This window comes from Leptosomus discolor, chromosome 5 (genome assembly GCF_034619465.1).
Source record: "Leptosomus discolor isolate bLepDis1 chromosome 5, bLepDis1.hap2, whole genome shotgun sequence".
In the NCBI taxonomy this organism is placed as follows: domain Eukaryota; kingdom Metazoa; phylum Chordata; class Aves; order Leptosomiformes; family Leptosomidae; genus Leptosomus; species Leptosomus discolor.
The window spans coordinates 28,951,363-28,966,350 of record NC_141395.1 but is presented as its reverse complement, the minus strand read 5'-3'; the positions used below and the strand labels follow the sequence as shown (position 1 = coordinate 28,966,350).

The 14,988-nt window shown below is 36.7% G+C and overlaps 1 protein-coding gene across 3 annotated transcripts in view; it reads right to left on the bottom strand.

The window, feature by feature from the left end:
- The window catches only part of PARD3B (par-3 family cell polarity regulator beta), a 422,752-nt gene that overhangs the window by 190,088 nt on the left and 217,676 nt on the right, over positions 1 to 14,988 (bottom strand). For 2 of the 3 annotated variants that reach the window (XM_086465413.1, XM_086465414.1), the window contains exons 11-13: positions 13,701 to 13,886; positions 7,288 to 7,458; positions 4,231 to 4,357 (exon numbers count right to left, since the gene is read on the bottom strand). In XM_086465413.1, the coding sequence (XP_086321539.1) occupies positions 4,231 to 4,357; positions 7,288 to 7,458; positions 13,701 to 13,886 (484 nt within the window). Of the gene's footprint in view, positions 1 to 1,661; positions 1,670 to 4,227; positions 4,358 to 7,287; positions 7,459 to 13,700; positions 13,887 to 14,988 lie in introns of all 3 variants that reach the window. The other variant, XM_086465416.1, reaches the window with a different exon arrangement.

The following is a 14,988-nucleotide window of genomic DNA, read 5'->3' as shown; positions in this document are numbered from 1 at the left end:
GGCTTCTTGCATTATGATCATGTTGTTTCAGGCTGTAATTTAAGGACAGGAAACAGATATGAGGAATAAATGGTAAGTTTTCACAGTAAAAAGAAACTAGAACAAAGGGAAACTCGTACTGTTCAGTGTAATTAAATGATCTGAAAGATTAATCAGAACATGAAAAAAATTACTCATGTAAAAACACAAAGAACTATCAAAAATGGCTACGAAGCTCTGCAAAAAGACTGCAGGATATTAAGTAAATAGGAAATGCAGGTGAAATTCCCTGTCAGTGACTGCAAAGTGATACACATCGGACACACACACAAAGGCCATTACTTTAGTAATTACCACTCTGGAACAATACAATAGAAGTGCACTGGACTGTTCTTTGAATTTATGCTTAGTGAAATCAAAAGCAAACAGACATTTAGAGACTTAAGTCCAAACGCTCCATCTAGAACTCTGAGTTAATGGTGTGTCTGGTTTTCAAATAGCATCTAAAGTTTCATTCTTCCTGTCTGAAAAAGGATGTAATATAATTCACGAACATTGAAAAGGTGGCAAGCATAGATGGACAGATGTAGAAACACTCCTACAAGGAACATGGACTAGGATTCTTTGGTTTAGAGTAAGAAGTAATAAAAGGGGATACAAGAGCAGTCTATAAAATTCTAAAAGCTATGTGTGAGGTGAAAAGGAAGCTCTTACTGACTCCCATACACAGCAACTAGAAGGCATCCAGTGTAACTACCAAGTAGCACACCTAGGATAAATACAAAGTAGTATTTTTTCCTTTGGAAAACAAGTTTTTTAAAAAAATGTTAAGAAATGGAATAAAAGTTAAGAGAAGTATCAATGGCACAATGGTCCAGACAGAACCTGATTTAGGAAATCTGTAAACAATAGCTACTCTGTAGGAAGAGAGAGACAGACAGACAAAGGCAGGCAGAGAGAGAGGGGGGGAGAAAGAGAGAAGAAAAAAAAAAAAAAAAAAAAAAAATCACACCACACCCTACACGGTGCCTTACCCTCTTTCAGCACCCTCCAATAGCCATAGCAAGAGATTGAGCATATCGTGTAGTTATACTAACTCTGATTCACAGTAATTGATATGTCATTTCACAAAGGTTGTTTGGTGACGGGTTACATGAATGGTACACACAGAAAAATGTCAGACTTCCTGAGCAAATCTGAAATGATCACACAGGACTACAGTTTCCAGCAAAATGGGAGCAGTATCAAAAGAGTGAGAGAATTTAACCTAAGAGGCAACCACTGGTTCCATGTCCAAGGCCTCAGGAAATGGTCTTAACAGTTCCAGACAGATCAGAGGAACAGCTAAGCCACTAAACGTACTGAATTTTCAGATATTAAACAGTTTAGGAGAGTAAATAATTGAGTCTGTCTATAAGATACATGCGATGTTTACAAGCAAAATTTAAACATTAGTTTAAAATTTCTCTTCTTCATGTTCTATCTTGACATTATCACATATGCATGAAAACAGAGATGCGGCAGTCTATGGTAGTAGAGAGAGTTTACAATTATTCTACTACCTAACCAGAGAGATGACAGCAATTCCCCTATAACCATTTATAATGTAGGGTTATAAGAAATATATAAGAATCTCTAATGAAACACATTCCAGTAATCTTTCAACACCAGAAAAGTAAAGCTGCTGGCACTGAAGTATCAATTCTCAAAGACGTTGTTCTAGAAAACACTGAATCTGTGCAACAGCTTGGCAGCAAAAGAAGTGAGGACCTGAAGGCAGCAAGTATTATTCATGCAAAAACAGAACAAACACTGGCATTTTAATATTGGATCAGTATCCCCTCCCCCTTTATTTAAATATCCACAGGCAAGACAAAATGTAATGTTTTGGCTATAACCACTTTTCCCCAGACATTAGTTTTTCTTGCTCATGTATAATAAAAAAGACTCTTAAAACAGACAGCAATATTAGCAGGCCAAGCTTCAGTGTATTTTTGCTGAGCTTTTATAAGAATTTTATTGGTCTGAGCAGTGAATGATACTGGAAATAACATACTAGAAAACATTAATCGAGAAAGTGACATTTTATTAAATGTAATACAGCTCCTGTCATTAAATTCTTAAATTAGATCCTGTATTATGTTAAAAATCTCTTCTGTCTTTTATTATTCTTTGTAAAAATGTACCAACTCTACTTCTACATACAAGATCTGGATAGTACAACATAAAAATGCATGAGGGACTGCTCCTGCCTGTCACAAGAAGCTCACCACATCTGTGACTCATGTCCTTAAACAGACATACAACCTGAAGGTCATAACTGAGTTAAATGATGGTTGTGCACAGGCATAGTGTTTTGCCTTTACAGATGTCTTGAAAGACTGAGGACAAAACTTCAGTAAAAACAATGCAAAATATTTTTGAACCAGTGACTGGAAGTAAGTGACAAGATCATATGGAAAGCAGAATGAGTATTAGCTCAATAATAATTAACACTATTACTTCAAAATTAGAGAAAGATTTCTACAATATGCAGGACTACTGTAAGCCCGAAGTGTCTTTCACCAAGAAAACTGGCTCCAGATCGGAGCCCTACGGCAGACACCCAGCTGCTGAAAGTACCTATGCAGTTCTCCATTAAGATCCCTTAAATTTTACTCATCAAATGCCAAATCTTCAACAGAAATCGCACTACAATGATACTTCTAGTGAGTGCCAGAAACACCTCCGTATTTGCTGTCCATTGACTCCAATTTCAAACTGCTCCCATGCCATGGCTGGGAAGCCCCAGTCATGCCAAACCTTCCCTGATAAGAGCCCTCAGCAGCACTCCAGAGAGTCCTTTCAACATCTGACACACATTCTCTTCTGAGGCTATCACATTTTTTTGCTATAATGCCTTCTCACCATCATTCTGTAATTAAAAAGATGCCTATTGAAAATGATCTTATGAATGAGCTGCAAACCAGTCATCCTGATTTTTGGATCACAGTTGGAGAATCCTCATCTGAAAGTCAGCTTCTCCATGTACTTCATTTTTACCTTTATTTAAGTGATAAGTTACCTATTGCCATTCACCTGTACCAATGGCTCCACAGCAGTTGCTTATTTTTTGTAAGGAATTGTTTAAAGGTATTTGCTGCTTTCTGATCCTTTGGCAATGACTAACTCTACAGGGCAGGCTAGCTCTGAGGATGACCCTTTTCTCCTGTAACTAAAGAATGAGTGTGAATTCCATACAAAATAAATCTAAGGTAGATCTAAACAAAACGATCTGATCTTTGAACATTTACAGTGCTCGAGTCTATATCTAATTCTTTGCCTGGAGACACATTGTCAAAATACTCTAGTCAACACAAATTATTTACTTTTACATTATACGGGAGCTTCTCTTCAGCTTTACAGATGCGGGCTCTTTGGTTAAATGTGCCTTGCACAGTCATAGCAGCAGCCTATGAAATAACTTTTTGCAGGCCACCGAGATTCCACAGTTGTCTACGAAGTGGGAAAAATCATGCATAATTCAACTACATCAAAGAAAATCTTAAGAGGACACTTAAAAGGGTAGGGGTCAAGACCATCTCAACTTTTCAAATAACTAGTACCTTGCTGACTCAGGTGCAAACTGGACAGATAGTCCAGTATGCCATCAGCAAAAGAAGATACGAAAATATGTGGTCTTAAAAGCTCTTATTTATATGCTTGCATACGCTCATAGATCTTGGTTTTCTTTGTACAAAGTACCTGTCTACCTAATTTTTTATTGTGAGTTCGTAAATATAATTCCAATTCATAAATTAAGGGAATGTTTCTAATCTTTGAACAAATTTTACCGTTAAGTCTAAAATAAGCAAGTGTACTTTATGAATATCACGCTTTTATATAAATTCACTCAGCTTATAAGAACCTGGGACATAATCTAAGAATTCAATGCAAAAATCATTGCGCTCATTAAAGATATATAGAAAATAAACATTTTGACAACATATATTTTGCACTCATCATTTGTTTTTTATCCAACCTTACGTGTTGGGGCAGCGAGTTAGAAACTGTTACTTAAACTGGAATTTGTGCCAGGAATCTAATTCACAACTTCTGAGTCAGCTCTCCCACCCTCGCTGGATCTTCAAGCCTCTAAGTAACATAGTGTGCACTTACTCTAATTAACTGCTTTTTTAGTGGCTGTGGATTTCAAAACACAAAAACACAAAGCACTTCCTTTTAGCACAGAGAAGGATAGCTACAGACTACCTTTTATTCTTTCCTGAGGATTGCATGTTACAAATTGATGAAGAGCAGTATCATTGCGTCGGGAAGCAGCTGCAACGTTATGACTCCCGTCAAAGGCTTTTTGAAAGACTCCCTGGTCTGAGCGTTCCTAAGGGAAAACCAGAACCACACATTGGAACAAAAAAATTAAATGTCCAACAATACAGAAGATCAGCCATTGCCACAGACAGTGCACAAATACAGTGTCATATAATGTGCTCGCTGTGTATTATTTCCTTTCAAATAAGAAACTTGAAAGATAACTTCAAAACAACTGGTTTTGCTGACCATGAAATAAGACAATATCTAAGCAATAACAATCATTAAGAATGATACACAAAAATGAAGACTGGTTATTTATGACCCACAACTGGCTTCATTCAAATTCTCCATCTGGGAGGGCAGCTTGTGACATCGTCAACACAAGAACACGGGCAATGCCAATGGTATTTTTCTGCCAGCCAGCTGGTTCCTTTCTCTCAGAGACTGAGTGCATATGTTCTGATGATCACACACCAGAGCAGTTTTGCAAGTAAGGAGTTACACCAAACTCCCAAACGCAGGTCTTCTGGCTAGCAGCTAAACAAACTCCTGTCACACCTCTAGTCAGCTTTTCTTTTGAGACATTTCCCACCCCCCATACATGCCATATTGCCTAATTTATTCTCCTGAGCAGTTGCTCAAAAGAAAAAGGATGAGGAGGGGGGAATAATTAGTTTCCAAAACTGGGACAGACCCAGAAAGACATTTCTGTACTTGTTATTCAGCAAAAGCAGAAAACCCACACAGGGGAATATTAGGGCTACTTTTCAAAATAACCTTTATAGTTGCTGTGATTTTATATCTGGAAGGGGCCTCCAACTGACTTTTATTTTTGAAGTGCATGTTCATTATGCCAGCAAATGTTAAACTAAATATATAATTTCTTAAATTTCATAGTCATATCTACAGTAGAAATGCATGTATCTAACCCATATAATTTCTTTGTAAAATGATGCAAGAGGTTTAATGCATTGGCAAGTGATTGCCTGCAAACCAATGCATAAGAAAGGACAGTGTGTTACATCACCTTCCAACCTGCCTTTCAAGGTTAATAATAATAAAATAATGGTAGAATGGTAACAATAAAAATAATAATAAGATGGCAAAAAATGCACCTCAGAACACAAATCAATGCTGGGATGCTCATGGTGACAATATAGTTATGAATGCAGTCTCAATGGAGCAGCACCTGCAACACTCTCTCCTCCTTCTCAGTGCAGCGTAAGCCAACTGAAAAGGCTATTTTGAACCTCTGTACAGAAACACATACACCCCACACAGCCACCAACAATTATGTTTCTTCTTGTTACTGGAAATTCATTATTTTACATAAGATTCCTTACATCTTGAGGTCCACATTTACTACTTCCTCACGGATACTGCTAGCTAAATTAAGCCTTGCAACATCCAAACTACTACTACATTGTAGACTTGCATCCAGTGGGATGGGGAGCCTTAAATTAACAGCAACAACAAATCTGCTTTTCCAGCTCTTTGATAAATGACAGAATCAATATCCCAACAACTGATCAGTAACCAGCCTAATTAGAGTATTCAGCTTATAAAACATAGCTGTCATGGAAGATCTCCATTAGTGTCCTGATTAATAAAACCAACAATGCATTTCTAAACGTAGTCTCCATCTACGAAGCTGAGATGCAGTACTTGGGAACATGTTTTGGGGAAAGGAAAGAATGGGCAACAACCTATTTCTGCTATGGTCTCCAGACTCAAATGGAATTACAATTGAACCTAAAAGACTACCCTATAAAAATTAATTCCTGTCTAAAATGAATTTGATTCAATCAAGACCTCATTATGCATTCTTCATATGGCATGAGTCAATATTATTTACCGCTTTCATATATCTGGATAGCACACAAAACTATACACTTAACTATAAAAAGCAGCCTCATACTTTTATTAGGTCAATCTGATGTTTGGAAGTTTAAAAAAATATGGGCTTTTGTTAAATGAAGAAAACTTGCAGGAGTGAGATTTGAAGGTGAGCTATCTTTCTTATGTCACAAGAGTGCACAATAAATATAACGTACTTTATAATATATTCTTCCTTATAGCATAATGATATTTCACATAGAAAAGGAAAGCAAAAATGTGTTTTCTTTCAACATATTCCAGAATTGCTAAGGAATGTATTTCATATTTTCCTGGCATGACTGACATCAGTGAGGCTTTTGCAAAGTGTCCTCCCAACAAAGTTAGAGCATAGTGTTCGGAAAGTAATATACTTCTAAATGTATTTCTCAATCAAGCAATTATAGTAGTAAATAAAATAGAAAATTATCAGGAAAATATTAAAAGTTAATTATACTAAAAGATACCTGCATTCTCTTCCCCCCCTCTAATATTTTATGCAAACACACCCAGAAACATGATCGTTCTTAACATTTCAAATGTTCCAGCAATGCTTACTAAATAAGAAGCTTGAAATCATGTCTTGGAATTCTATAATGGGACTTAATACAACCTTTTATAGCACCAAACCCACCTGTATGTATTCTTATTTAAAGGAACTGTACAAATGTTGAAAAATTTATTAAATTATTTACTCAAGGGTCCAAATTAAAACCAGGTTGAGTAGCAAGGCAGCCAGCATACATACATATTATCTATGTAAAGATGAGGAAGGAGTGCATATACGTGCATGCATGCATGAAAGAGGGAGCAAGGGAGATCATAAAAACAATCTGTTGCAAAATAAAAAGCTATTTGCAAAGATCAATTTATATGAGGTCTAGAAAACATTCTAATATTTGCCAAATTAAAATAAGAGGTAACTTTTAGCCTGGTCTCAACAGGAACAGCAAGACCAGGAGATATCAACCAGAAACACTTCTGAATCCTGACTCCAGGAAGTCAACAATTCATTCTGCCAGGAGGAGCTCTCTGTGACCAAGATTTTAGCCATTGTCCCTTGTACACAAAACCACTAGGACTAGAATGACATTTATCTAATAAATGCATTTACTGCTTCACCTCTGTCTGCACCTCTAGTCTCCGGAGAACTACCAGCTGGATCCTCCCACGAATGTTCCCCTCCATGGACATGGAGCGCCTCAGTGTTTCCATGGCCTCATGATTTGACTTGCCCAGAAGTGACTCCCCATTTACTGCAACAAGCTGATCATTTACTCGCAAACGACCATCCTACAAGCAAAAAAATAAAAACAAAATATTTTTTACAAAATCAAGAATTACTAGGCAAAGGTGCTACACGCAGGAAAACAAGATGCAGACAAACAGACATGAGTCAATATTATTTACCGCTTTCATATATCTGGATAGCACACAAAACTATACACTTAACTATAAAAAGTAGACATTGCTTCATAAAATTTAAGAAACAAGAGACTGCATAGTACCAGGTCTTTAAAAAGAAAAATCTTTTTGTCCAATACCTGACCATTTTTTTCCTCCATTTACTACATTTTGGGAAGAGTTCATAGGGCAATTACAAACATAGAAGTGTATGCACAAACTGCTGTTTTTCTTGCATGTATAATTTAATTTGTATCAGTTCCAAAAAGAAAGGAAAATGAGCTTTTGGTTAGTTAAAAGGACCACACCATAGCCATTAGTATCTGCAGTGCAACTGTGAAGGAGTACTGCAACATATTTTCCATGCATTATTATCTGCTATTAGGGTCTGGTAAGAAACAGCTTCAAAAATGTTGTCTTATAATCTCACTAGTGTCTACCTTGTCACAGTTACCATGCCACCATACGTGGTAGTGTTCTCAGTTCGGAATGGTCATTAACACATTAAGCATCCTTATTTTAATTAATGCCATCCATGTATTTTAACATCCAAACCTGCTGCCAGTAACAAAATTAAGGTTGAGTATATCAAGTAGCCTATGCTTTGAAAAAAGTAATTTGGTTTCATTGCCAAGGTTAACTGACCATTTGTGAGTGTAATAAAATTGTGGACACTCCTATTTTTTGATTTACGAGTCCTCTTGCTGTTGTCATTATTATCTGTGATTTATTTCTTTTCATAAAAGCATGTGCCATGGATGTTTCTCTCTTTAACAAGAAAATAAGGTCTATTTAATTAAGAGACAAGAGTTTCTTTTAAAGCTGGTCAAGTTCACGATTATCAGGTTAGCATCAGCCCTCAAAGAAGGAAAAGAAAGAGTAAGAAGCTGAAGACATCCAATACAGAAGGTAGTGAAGAATGAATATCAGGGAAAGAACTTGCATAGAAATACATTGCTTGGTTAAAATTATTCTCATTCATTCATAGGCTCATTACATACTCTTCATAAGGCACTCATCTGAACTGTTTACCTATCTAATGCATCTGAGTAATCCAAAATATATATACTTTTTGATTTTTATTTTTTCTATCATTAAGATGTTCAATTAACTATTCTACTATTGCTGCCAAGCCTAAGTAAATTGTGCTCAAGTATGTTACAGTAGCTGTGACAAACCCAGCTTTCTTAAGTGTTATTTTTGTTTGAACTGGGTATCATCATTACCACAGCAGAGTATGAATAGCCACGGAGCTGAAGAACAGCATATACCAGAATCCACAATAAACTGAGAGGGACAAGAAGATGGAAGGACAGAATTCGGAGATTAGTCACTCAGGGAAGGAAAACAAAGAGAAATAAAACTTTTCTTGGGAGGGTATGGGAATGGAGGATAGGAAACAGTACTGCCATTTGGAAAAGATACTGAAACCTCTCCCACTTCTCTGCTGAACATTTCATGCCAACATAAATTTACATACGGCCAAAGTCAATAGGTTAACCTCACCCCTTCTGTATGTACAAAATGATGCCATCACACGTGCTAAAGTTTAGGGAGAGAACAGGGAGTTTATTATTTGCACATGTTGCAATTCTTTCGTGTTCTATCAAAATTCACTGAAATGAATGGAGCCATTCACGGCAACAGGAGTTTGGGGAAAAAAGACTTTATTTTTTGTGAGTTTCTGTAAGATTTTGAAAATTTTACAGGTCCTCAGGTCCTCCCTCCTATGGTTCCACAGGTTCTTGGATTACTATTTTTTTCCTTTCTGTGGATAAACACCAGTGTATAAATATCCGTAAAAGCTTCTTACCAAAGCAGACATAAATACAACGTCAAATGTGTCTTGTCATGACTACATCTGTCGACTATGCAGCCACCCTGAACACGTGTATTTTTAAATGAATCACTGCAGCCTCAGAAAGCTCTGAATCAGCCTGAATTTTAATTTGCCTTGTAACACTTTTGTATGAGACTTTGTATTTATTTGTATTTTAATAACGCCAGCTCTTAATGAACTTCTTTTGATGCATCTCCCTTCTTCTTACTCTGCTCCACGCTCCACTTAAATGCAAAACTCAACTAGGATTCAACACTTCAACTATGATGGGAGAAAAAAAGGTATGCGTGCTCTATAAATGCTGATCAACTACATTTGCTAAGTCACCTGTACAAGGTATGCCAGAAGACAGATGAACACTATTTTCAGACATGCTCAGGAAGAAGTGATTTGACAGAAAAACTTTTTGCTATTTTAAGGACTGAAATAAAAAAAATCCCAATGACTAAACAGCTTCCAAACACAGATTTTCACATCAGTAGTGTTATGGCCTGGTTCAGAAGCCTGAACTGCAAGACAATCTGCTTGGCTTAAAACAAGCTAAATGTTGTTTTAACACACTTTTTCTTTCATCTCTGAAAGGTAGGTTTCTTTGTGGCTTCTGAGTAGAAAAACAACATTTGGCATTTCAGCAAAACAGGTTTCAGATGCCATCCCTGAAACTTCAAGTGAGCTATTCTAATAAAGGATGAAGTTACAGTTCCCTTGCTTATTCAAAAAAATATTGTTTTTTTTATGGAGACTCACAGCAAGGGGTAGAACCTACCGCCACATAGCCACCATATTCAGTCAGTCACAGGAGTCTCATGCTTTTTACAGTAGAGCAGGGAGATATAATACCACGTTCTTCATGGACTTATGTTTTTAATCAAAGCACACCTAGTTATTTCCCTTAACACACCAGTGACATTTCTCTCAGAAGGAACTCCTTGATGGAATTTATTGGAATAATCCAATTTCCCCATCCACTGCACATAACAAGCAATGTTTACTGCAACAGTGCTTAGAAACCCCAAGGAGGTTCAAGCTACAACATGTTTGATTTGAACAAATGCACACATAGAAAATATTTCATATTTTCTAACAATGGCTCCGCTGCATTTCAGCTGCAGTAGACAGCAAGTACTTGATCATCATGAATACATCACAAGAGAAAAGCCACGATGTCTTGAAATGAACAAGGCTGAAATCTCTAAAGTTATAGGGAAAGATGATGCACTTAAACTCAGTCAAATGCCAGTTTTCTTCACATGAAAGGCTCTGCATATCAAGTTTTCTAGCAACCTCTTGATCTTAGGGATGATAAAAAATAGATACTACAAAAATTACAAAATGAGGTTAAGAGACATAATGGTTCGATCACCAAAAGCAACTGGTTTTATTCCTGCAGAATACAGTGTTAGAATACCAACTAAGGCATTTTTACTTTGTTTGTTTTTGTAGCAAGAGCAGTAAATATGCATTGGGTCTTACTGTAGCATATAAGATGCATTGATATTTTCTAAAGCCTTTAGCTAGGACAAAAAAATCATAAAGTATAGCATTAAAGACTTCAATTTTCCCTTATCTTTTTTTACATCTCCCCCACTGTACTTTGCAATGCCACTAACACATCAAAGCTAGATTAATGTGTTAACGTTTTGTAAAACAGTAAAAGATGTTGGCCTCTCTTCAGACCTTTCGTTCAGACCAATAACGGTTAACAGTAACCAATCAAAATTGTCTGCATCTCATACATAACTCTTCATTCTAAAAAACACACTGGTGAAAGAAATTTAATGCAGCAAAACCTTTATACAGCATTAGGAGGACTGAGCATTTACTTCAGCAGTGAAACAAATGTGTTGAAGTTCGATGTATTATATGTCTTCTTTTGAAGACAAGTGGTGACTTGTATAGACAAGGGGATAAAGCTCCTCCTTATATTAGCATGATATCATAAAAATCAGAAGAAATTTTAAACTCTAAAAATGCAGATGTGAGAAATAGTGAGAGAATTCTCATGTCAGTGAGCATTATGATTTCCTCCTGTGATAGTTTCCCAAGAAAATTCTGTACACTGAAAAGCAAATGCACGTGTCCAAATCCATAATACTCCATTTCAGAGAGTTACAATGAATAGCATGGGAAAATGCTCTGGACAGCTACCAGCTGGAAAGAAAGGCTTTTTATTTAAAAACTTGCTACAAGAAGACATTTAAAATAAGAACAATAAGGACATCTTTAAATATTTATGCACAAATATGTGCACACTTTTTAACTTGATACAAGAAATTTTATTAATTGTTAATACCCACAGATGATGTTTTGTTCTATATAAAGGTCATTAGACAGGAGAAAGACAGCTGTTCTGCATGCATATGCAATAGTAAACTCTGGTCCTTAAGACACTGCCAAAATGACTGCATTCTGTGAGTACTTGCACAAAACACATGGGAAAGATTCTCTGAACATTTCTGGTTGAAGCTAGAGCCTCAGCTACTATCTCATTTGCTCTGGAGCCTACATTCACATCTATTACTACACAGTTCTAATTGGTGAAAGGTTTATAACAAGTTAGAATAGAGAGTAGGTCACAGGACCACAGGTTATCACAAGACAAAATAATCTTCCAGTCACGGTGACTGACTGTGCCTGTTGCCGATGTACTTAGGTCTGAGCACAGAAGTCCCGCTTTAGTCGTCTGTAGACGCCTTAAGCCAAAATTAACTGCTCTGGAGTGAGTAACTATATGGGAGAACAGAGTGGTAAGCATACAGACCTAGAAAGGATTGTCTTATGTGTGTATGACACAACAATCAGGTAGCCAGCCCACTAATGCTGCCCTAAAATGGCTTCAAACTTTGCTATTCAAAACAATGAGTTTATTCATGGCAATATACATAGTCACAATTACCAAGGGAACACAGAGCTGGGAAAGCAAGGAGGGCAGCCTCATTTTCACAGTAAAATGAGTTGAACTCTGCAGCAGACAGGCACATAAATTGAGTTTATCCAGCCCTAATTTGGCCAATCATGCCTTAACTCATCTCTGATATAAACCAAGTAGATGAGCTTCCTCACTTGTCATTTAGCCCTGAGTTAACCACAGACAGTGTTCTGAAATGCATGTACCAGGCTCAGTTATACCTGAGAAGATCCAAGCTTTGAAATAACTGAGGGACTAGGACAAGTAAATAACAGAAGCAGGGAAGTATTAAACATTCACATCAAAGCTAAATCCTCAATTATTGCTATTTACCAGCTGCTGTAAATAGATGATCATGGAAGTTTTAATGCTGTGAATTGTCTTACTCAGCAGTCTGATATCAGTAGAGGAATTTACATACACTGGTTTAAAAGGTATTTTTACAGAAAAGAAAACTGTGAGGAATTGCTGAGATAACACAAAAGAAAAAAAATTACATTACAGATCCACAAGAGTTAAACATACTAGCCCTGAAAGATTAAGACTTTTGTTTCTAGTTTCAAGAAAGTTACCTTTTTCGAGTTTTATTTGTGAAAAAAAATGCAGTCCACAGGTTTCCTAAAGACTGGAAAATAATTCAAATACTTTTTAATCCTAAAGATGTACAACAGTCCTCGTATAGCCCTTAGAGGGAGCAGAACAATTCATAATACTGTCATTTACCAATTTAATATTACCACTTCAATCCACCTCAGGAACAATTGGTAACTTCTGCACAACTGATGTCAGGCTCAGCCAAGTTGCATTTTTACTACAGTTGTAAAAAATATTTTGAATAGAAACAAAACTACCAACTAGCTTTTTATTTACAGCATAAATTGTACACATAGTCCTTAACCTCATAGAATTGTCAATTTTTATTTTTCTAAATCAGTTTGTCTTTTGATTGTTTTTTATGGGTCTACCTGTATCACTCTGGGAGGACAAAAGCTGTGCAGACAGACAATAAATGTAGATATCTAACTTCTCTGTCACTGAGCCTAGCAGCCTGCAAACTTTCCCATGCACTTCTGTGGGCTGTGGGGAAGCTGGGAGGCAGCCTCTCCTTGTACCCACCCCCCCTTATCCTTCTCCCCCATTCCCATCTCCTGCAGCATCCAAATGCCACCCAAAGTTTCCATCAGTTCACTTTCCTTCTGGAAAAACCTACCACACATGCCACCAGAATCCTGGGACAAAACACTAGCAGATTTGCAGTTCACCTAAAGGAACGAGTGACAAAAGGGTGTTCATTTCTAGAATGCTTATCAAGTGAGATACAGTACTCAACATAGAAACGTCAGAATTCTAATGCAGTCATCATCTGATATGTTTCTTCCATACCTTAAAAGCAGCACCTCCATGAATAACGGATTTGATGAAAATCCCAAGATCAGCACCAGTCTCCCTAGATTTGTTGCCTTTTAAGCTCACACCAAGTCCAGCAGAGCCTGAATCATTCAGAGGAATCTCAAAGGTCAGCTGCTCTGTGGTTTCTGGAGAAAGAATACTGCAGTTTGGCTCTCCTTTCTGTTGGAGGAAACAAGGATGTAAATATAGGTGAAAAGGGGGCAGAGACAATGCATAAACTAGTCATATGAACCTATGGATACAAGAAACAGTCCTCTTTTCCAGAAAATAGCTTGACAAAGCAGCCTTATAACCAACAATGCATTTAGCTGACATTTTGTCACATGATCTAGCCTAAAACGTTATTTTTAAATGCTACCTAGGAATATGTCTAAATAGAACATAAAATAGCTTAGTTCCACATGATAGAAAACTGATGTTGCAGCAGAATATGAAAAAGACACTTATTTTAAACAGAGCTGCTTTAAAAATGTAAGCCATAAAACTCTCGACATCTTTACATGCATCTCACAAACTGTAATGATAGTTGTACTGTTAAATCCCATTCCCCTCTGAAAATTGAGTTTCATCCTTAAAAATTTATCCTTCCCTTAAACCTATCCACAGAGGGAACTTGCTATAAGAAAAGCAAGGGTGAGAATTGAAACGCAGTATCTGACTAACTCCCTTTGTATGTACTTTTATTCCACAGAGGTTTAGGTTGTTGGTTTTTTTCTTCTGGTATAGTCTGATCCCAAGATTCTTTCTAGATTAGATTGCTGTTTACAAGACTGTCAAGTCAAGTATCCATAGCTAGGGAAGTCAGAAAAAACTTTCTTCTATTGTATACTCTATTTGCAGTTTTGTAGGGTTGTATGTTGTTGGGGAGCTGGTGCTGGTGGTTTGTTTTGGTTTTTTTAAAGCAGGTTAGAATCATGAAATTAATCAAAATCAAATTCTTGCCTGAAACATTCATACTGACACTTCACAGAAATAAAACTAGGACAAGGAGACCTACTATGGAGAAAAGCGTTCATTGAAGGTATTGGTGGAAAAGACCTTATGCATCACATCCGATTTTATTCCATTCTTCCTTCTCCATATAACTCCAAGACAATAAATTAGCTTATGTTTCTTGTCATTTGGATATTTTCTATTCTTTGTAACAGTAGTGTTAAAAAATTAATAGGAAAAAAATATGAAAAGGCAATACACAGACAAGTGCAAGCTGACAAAGATGACTGAGAGCTGCTTTCAAGGGTGTCAAAGTCTTATGTTAAAT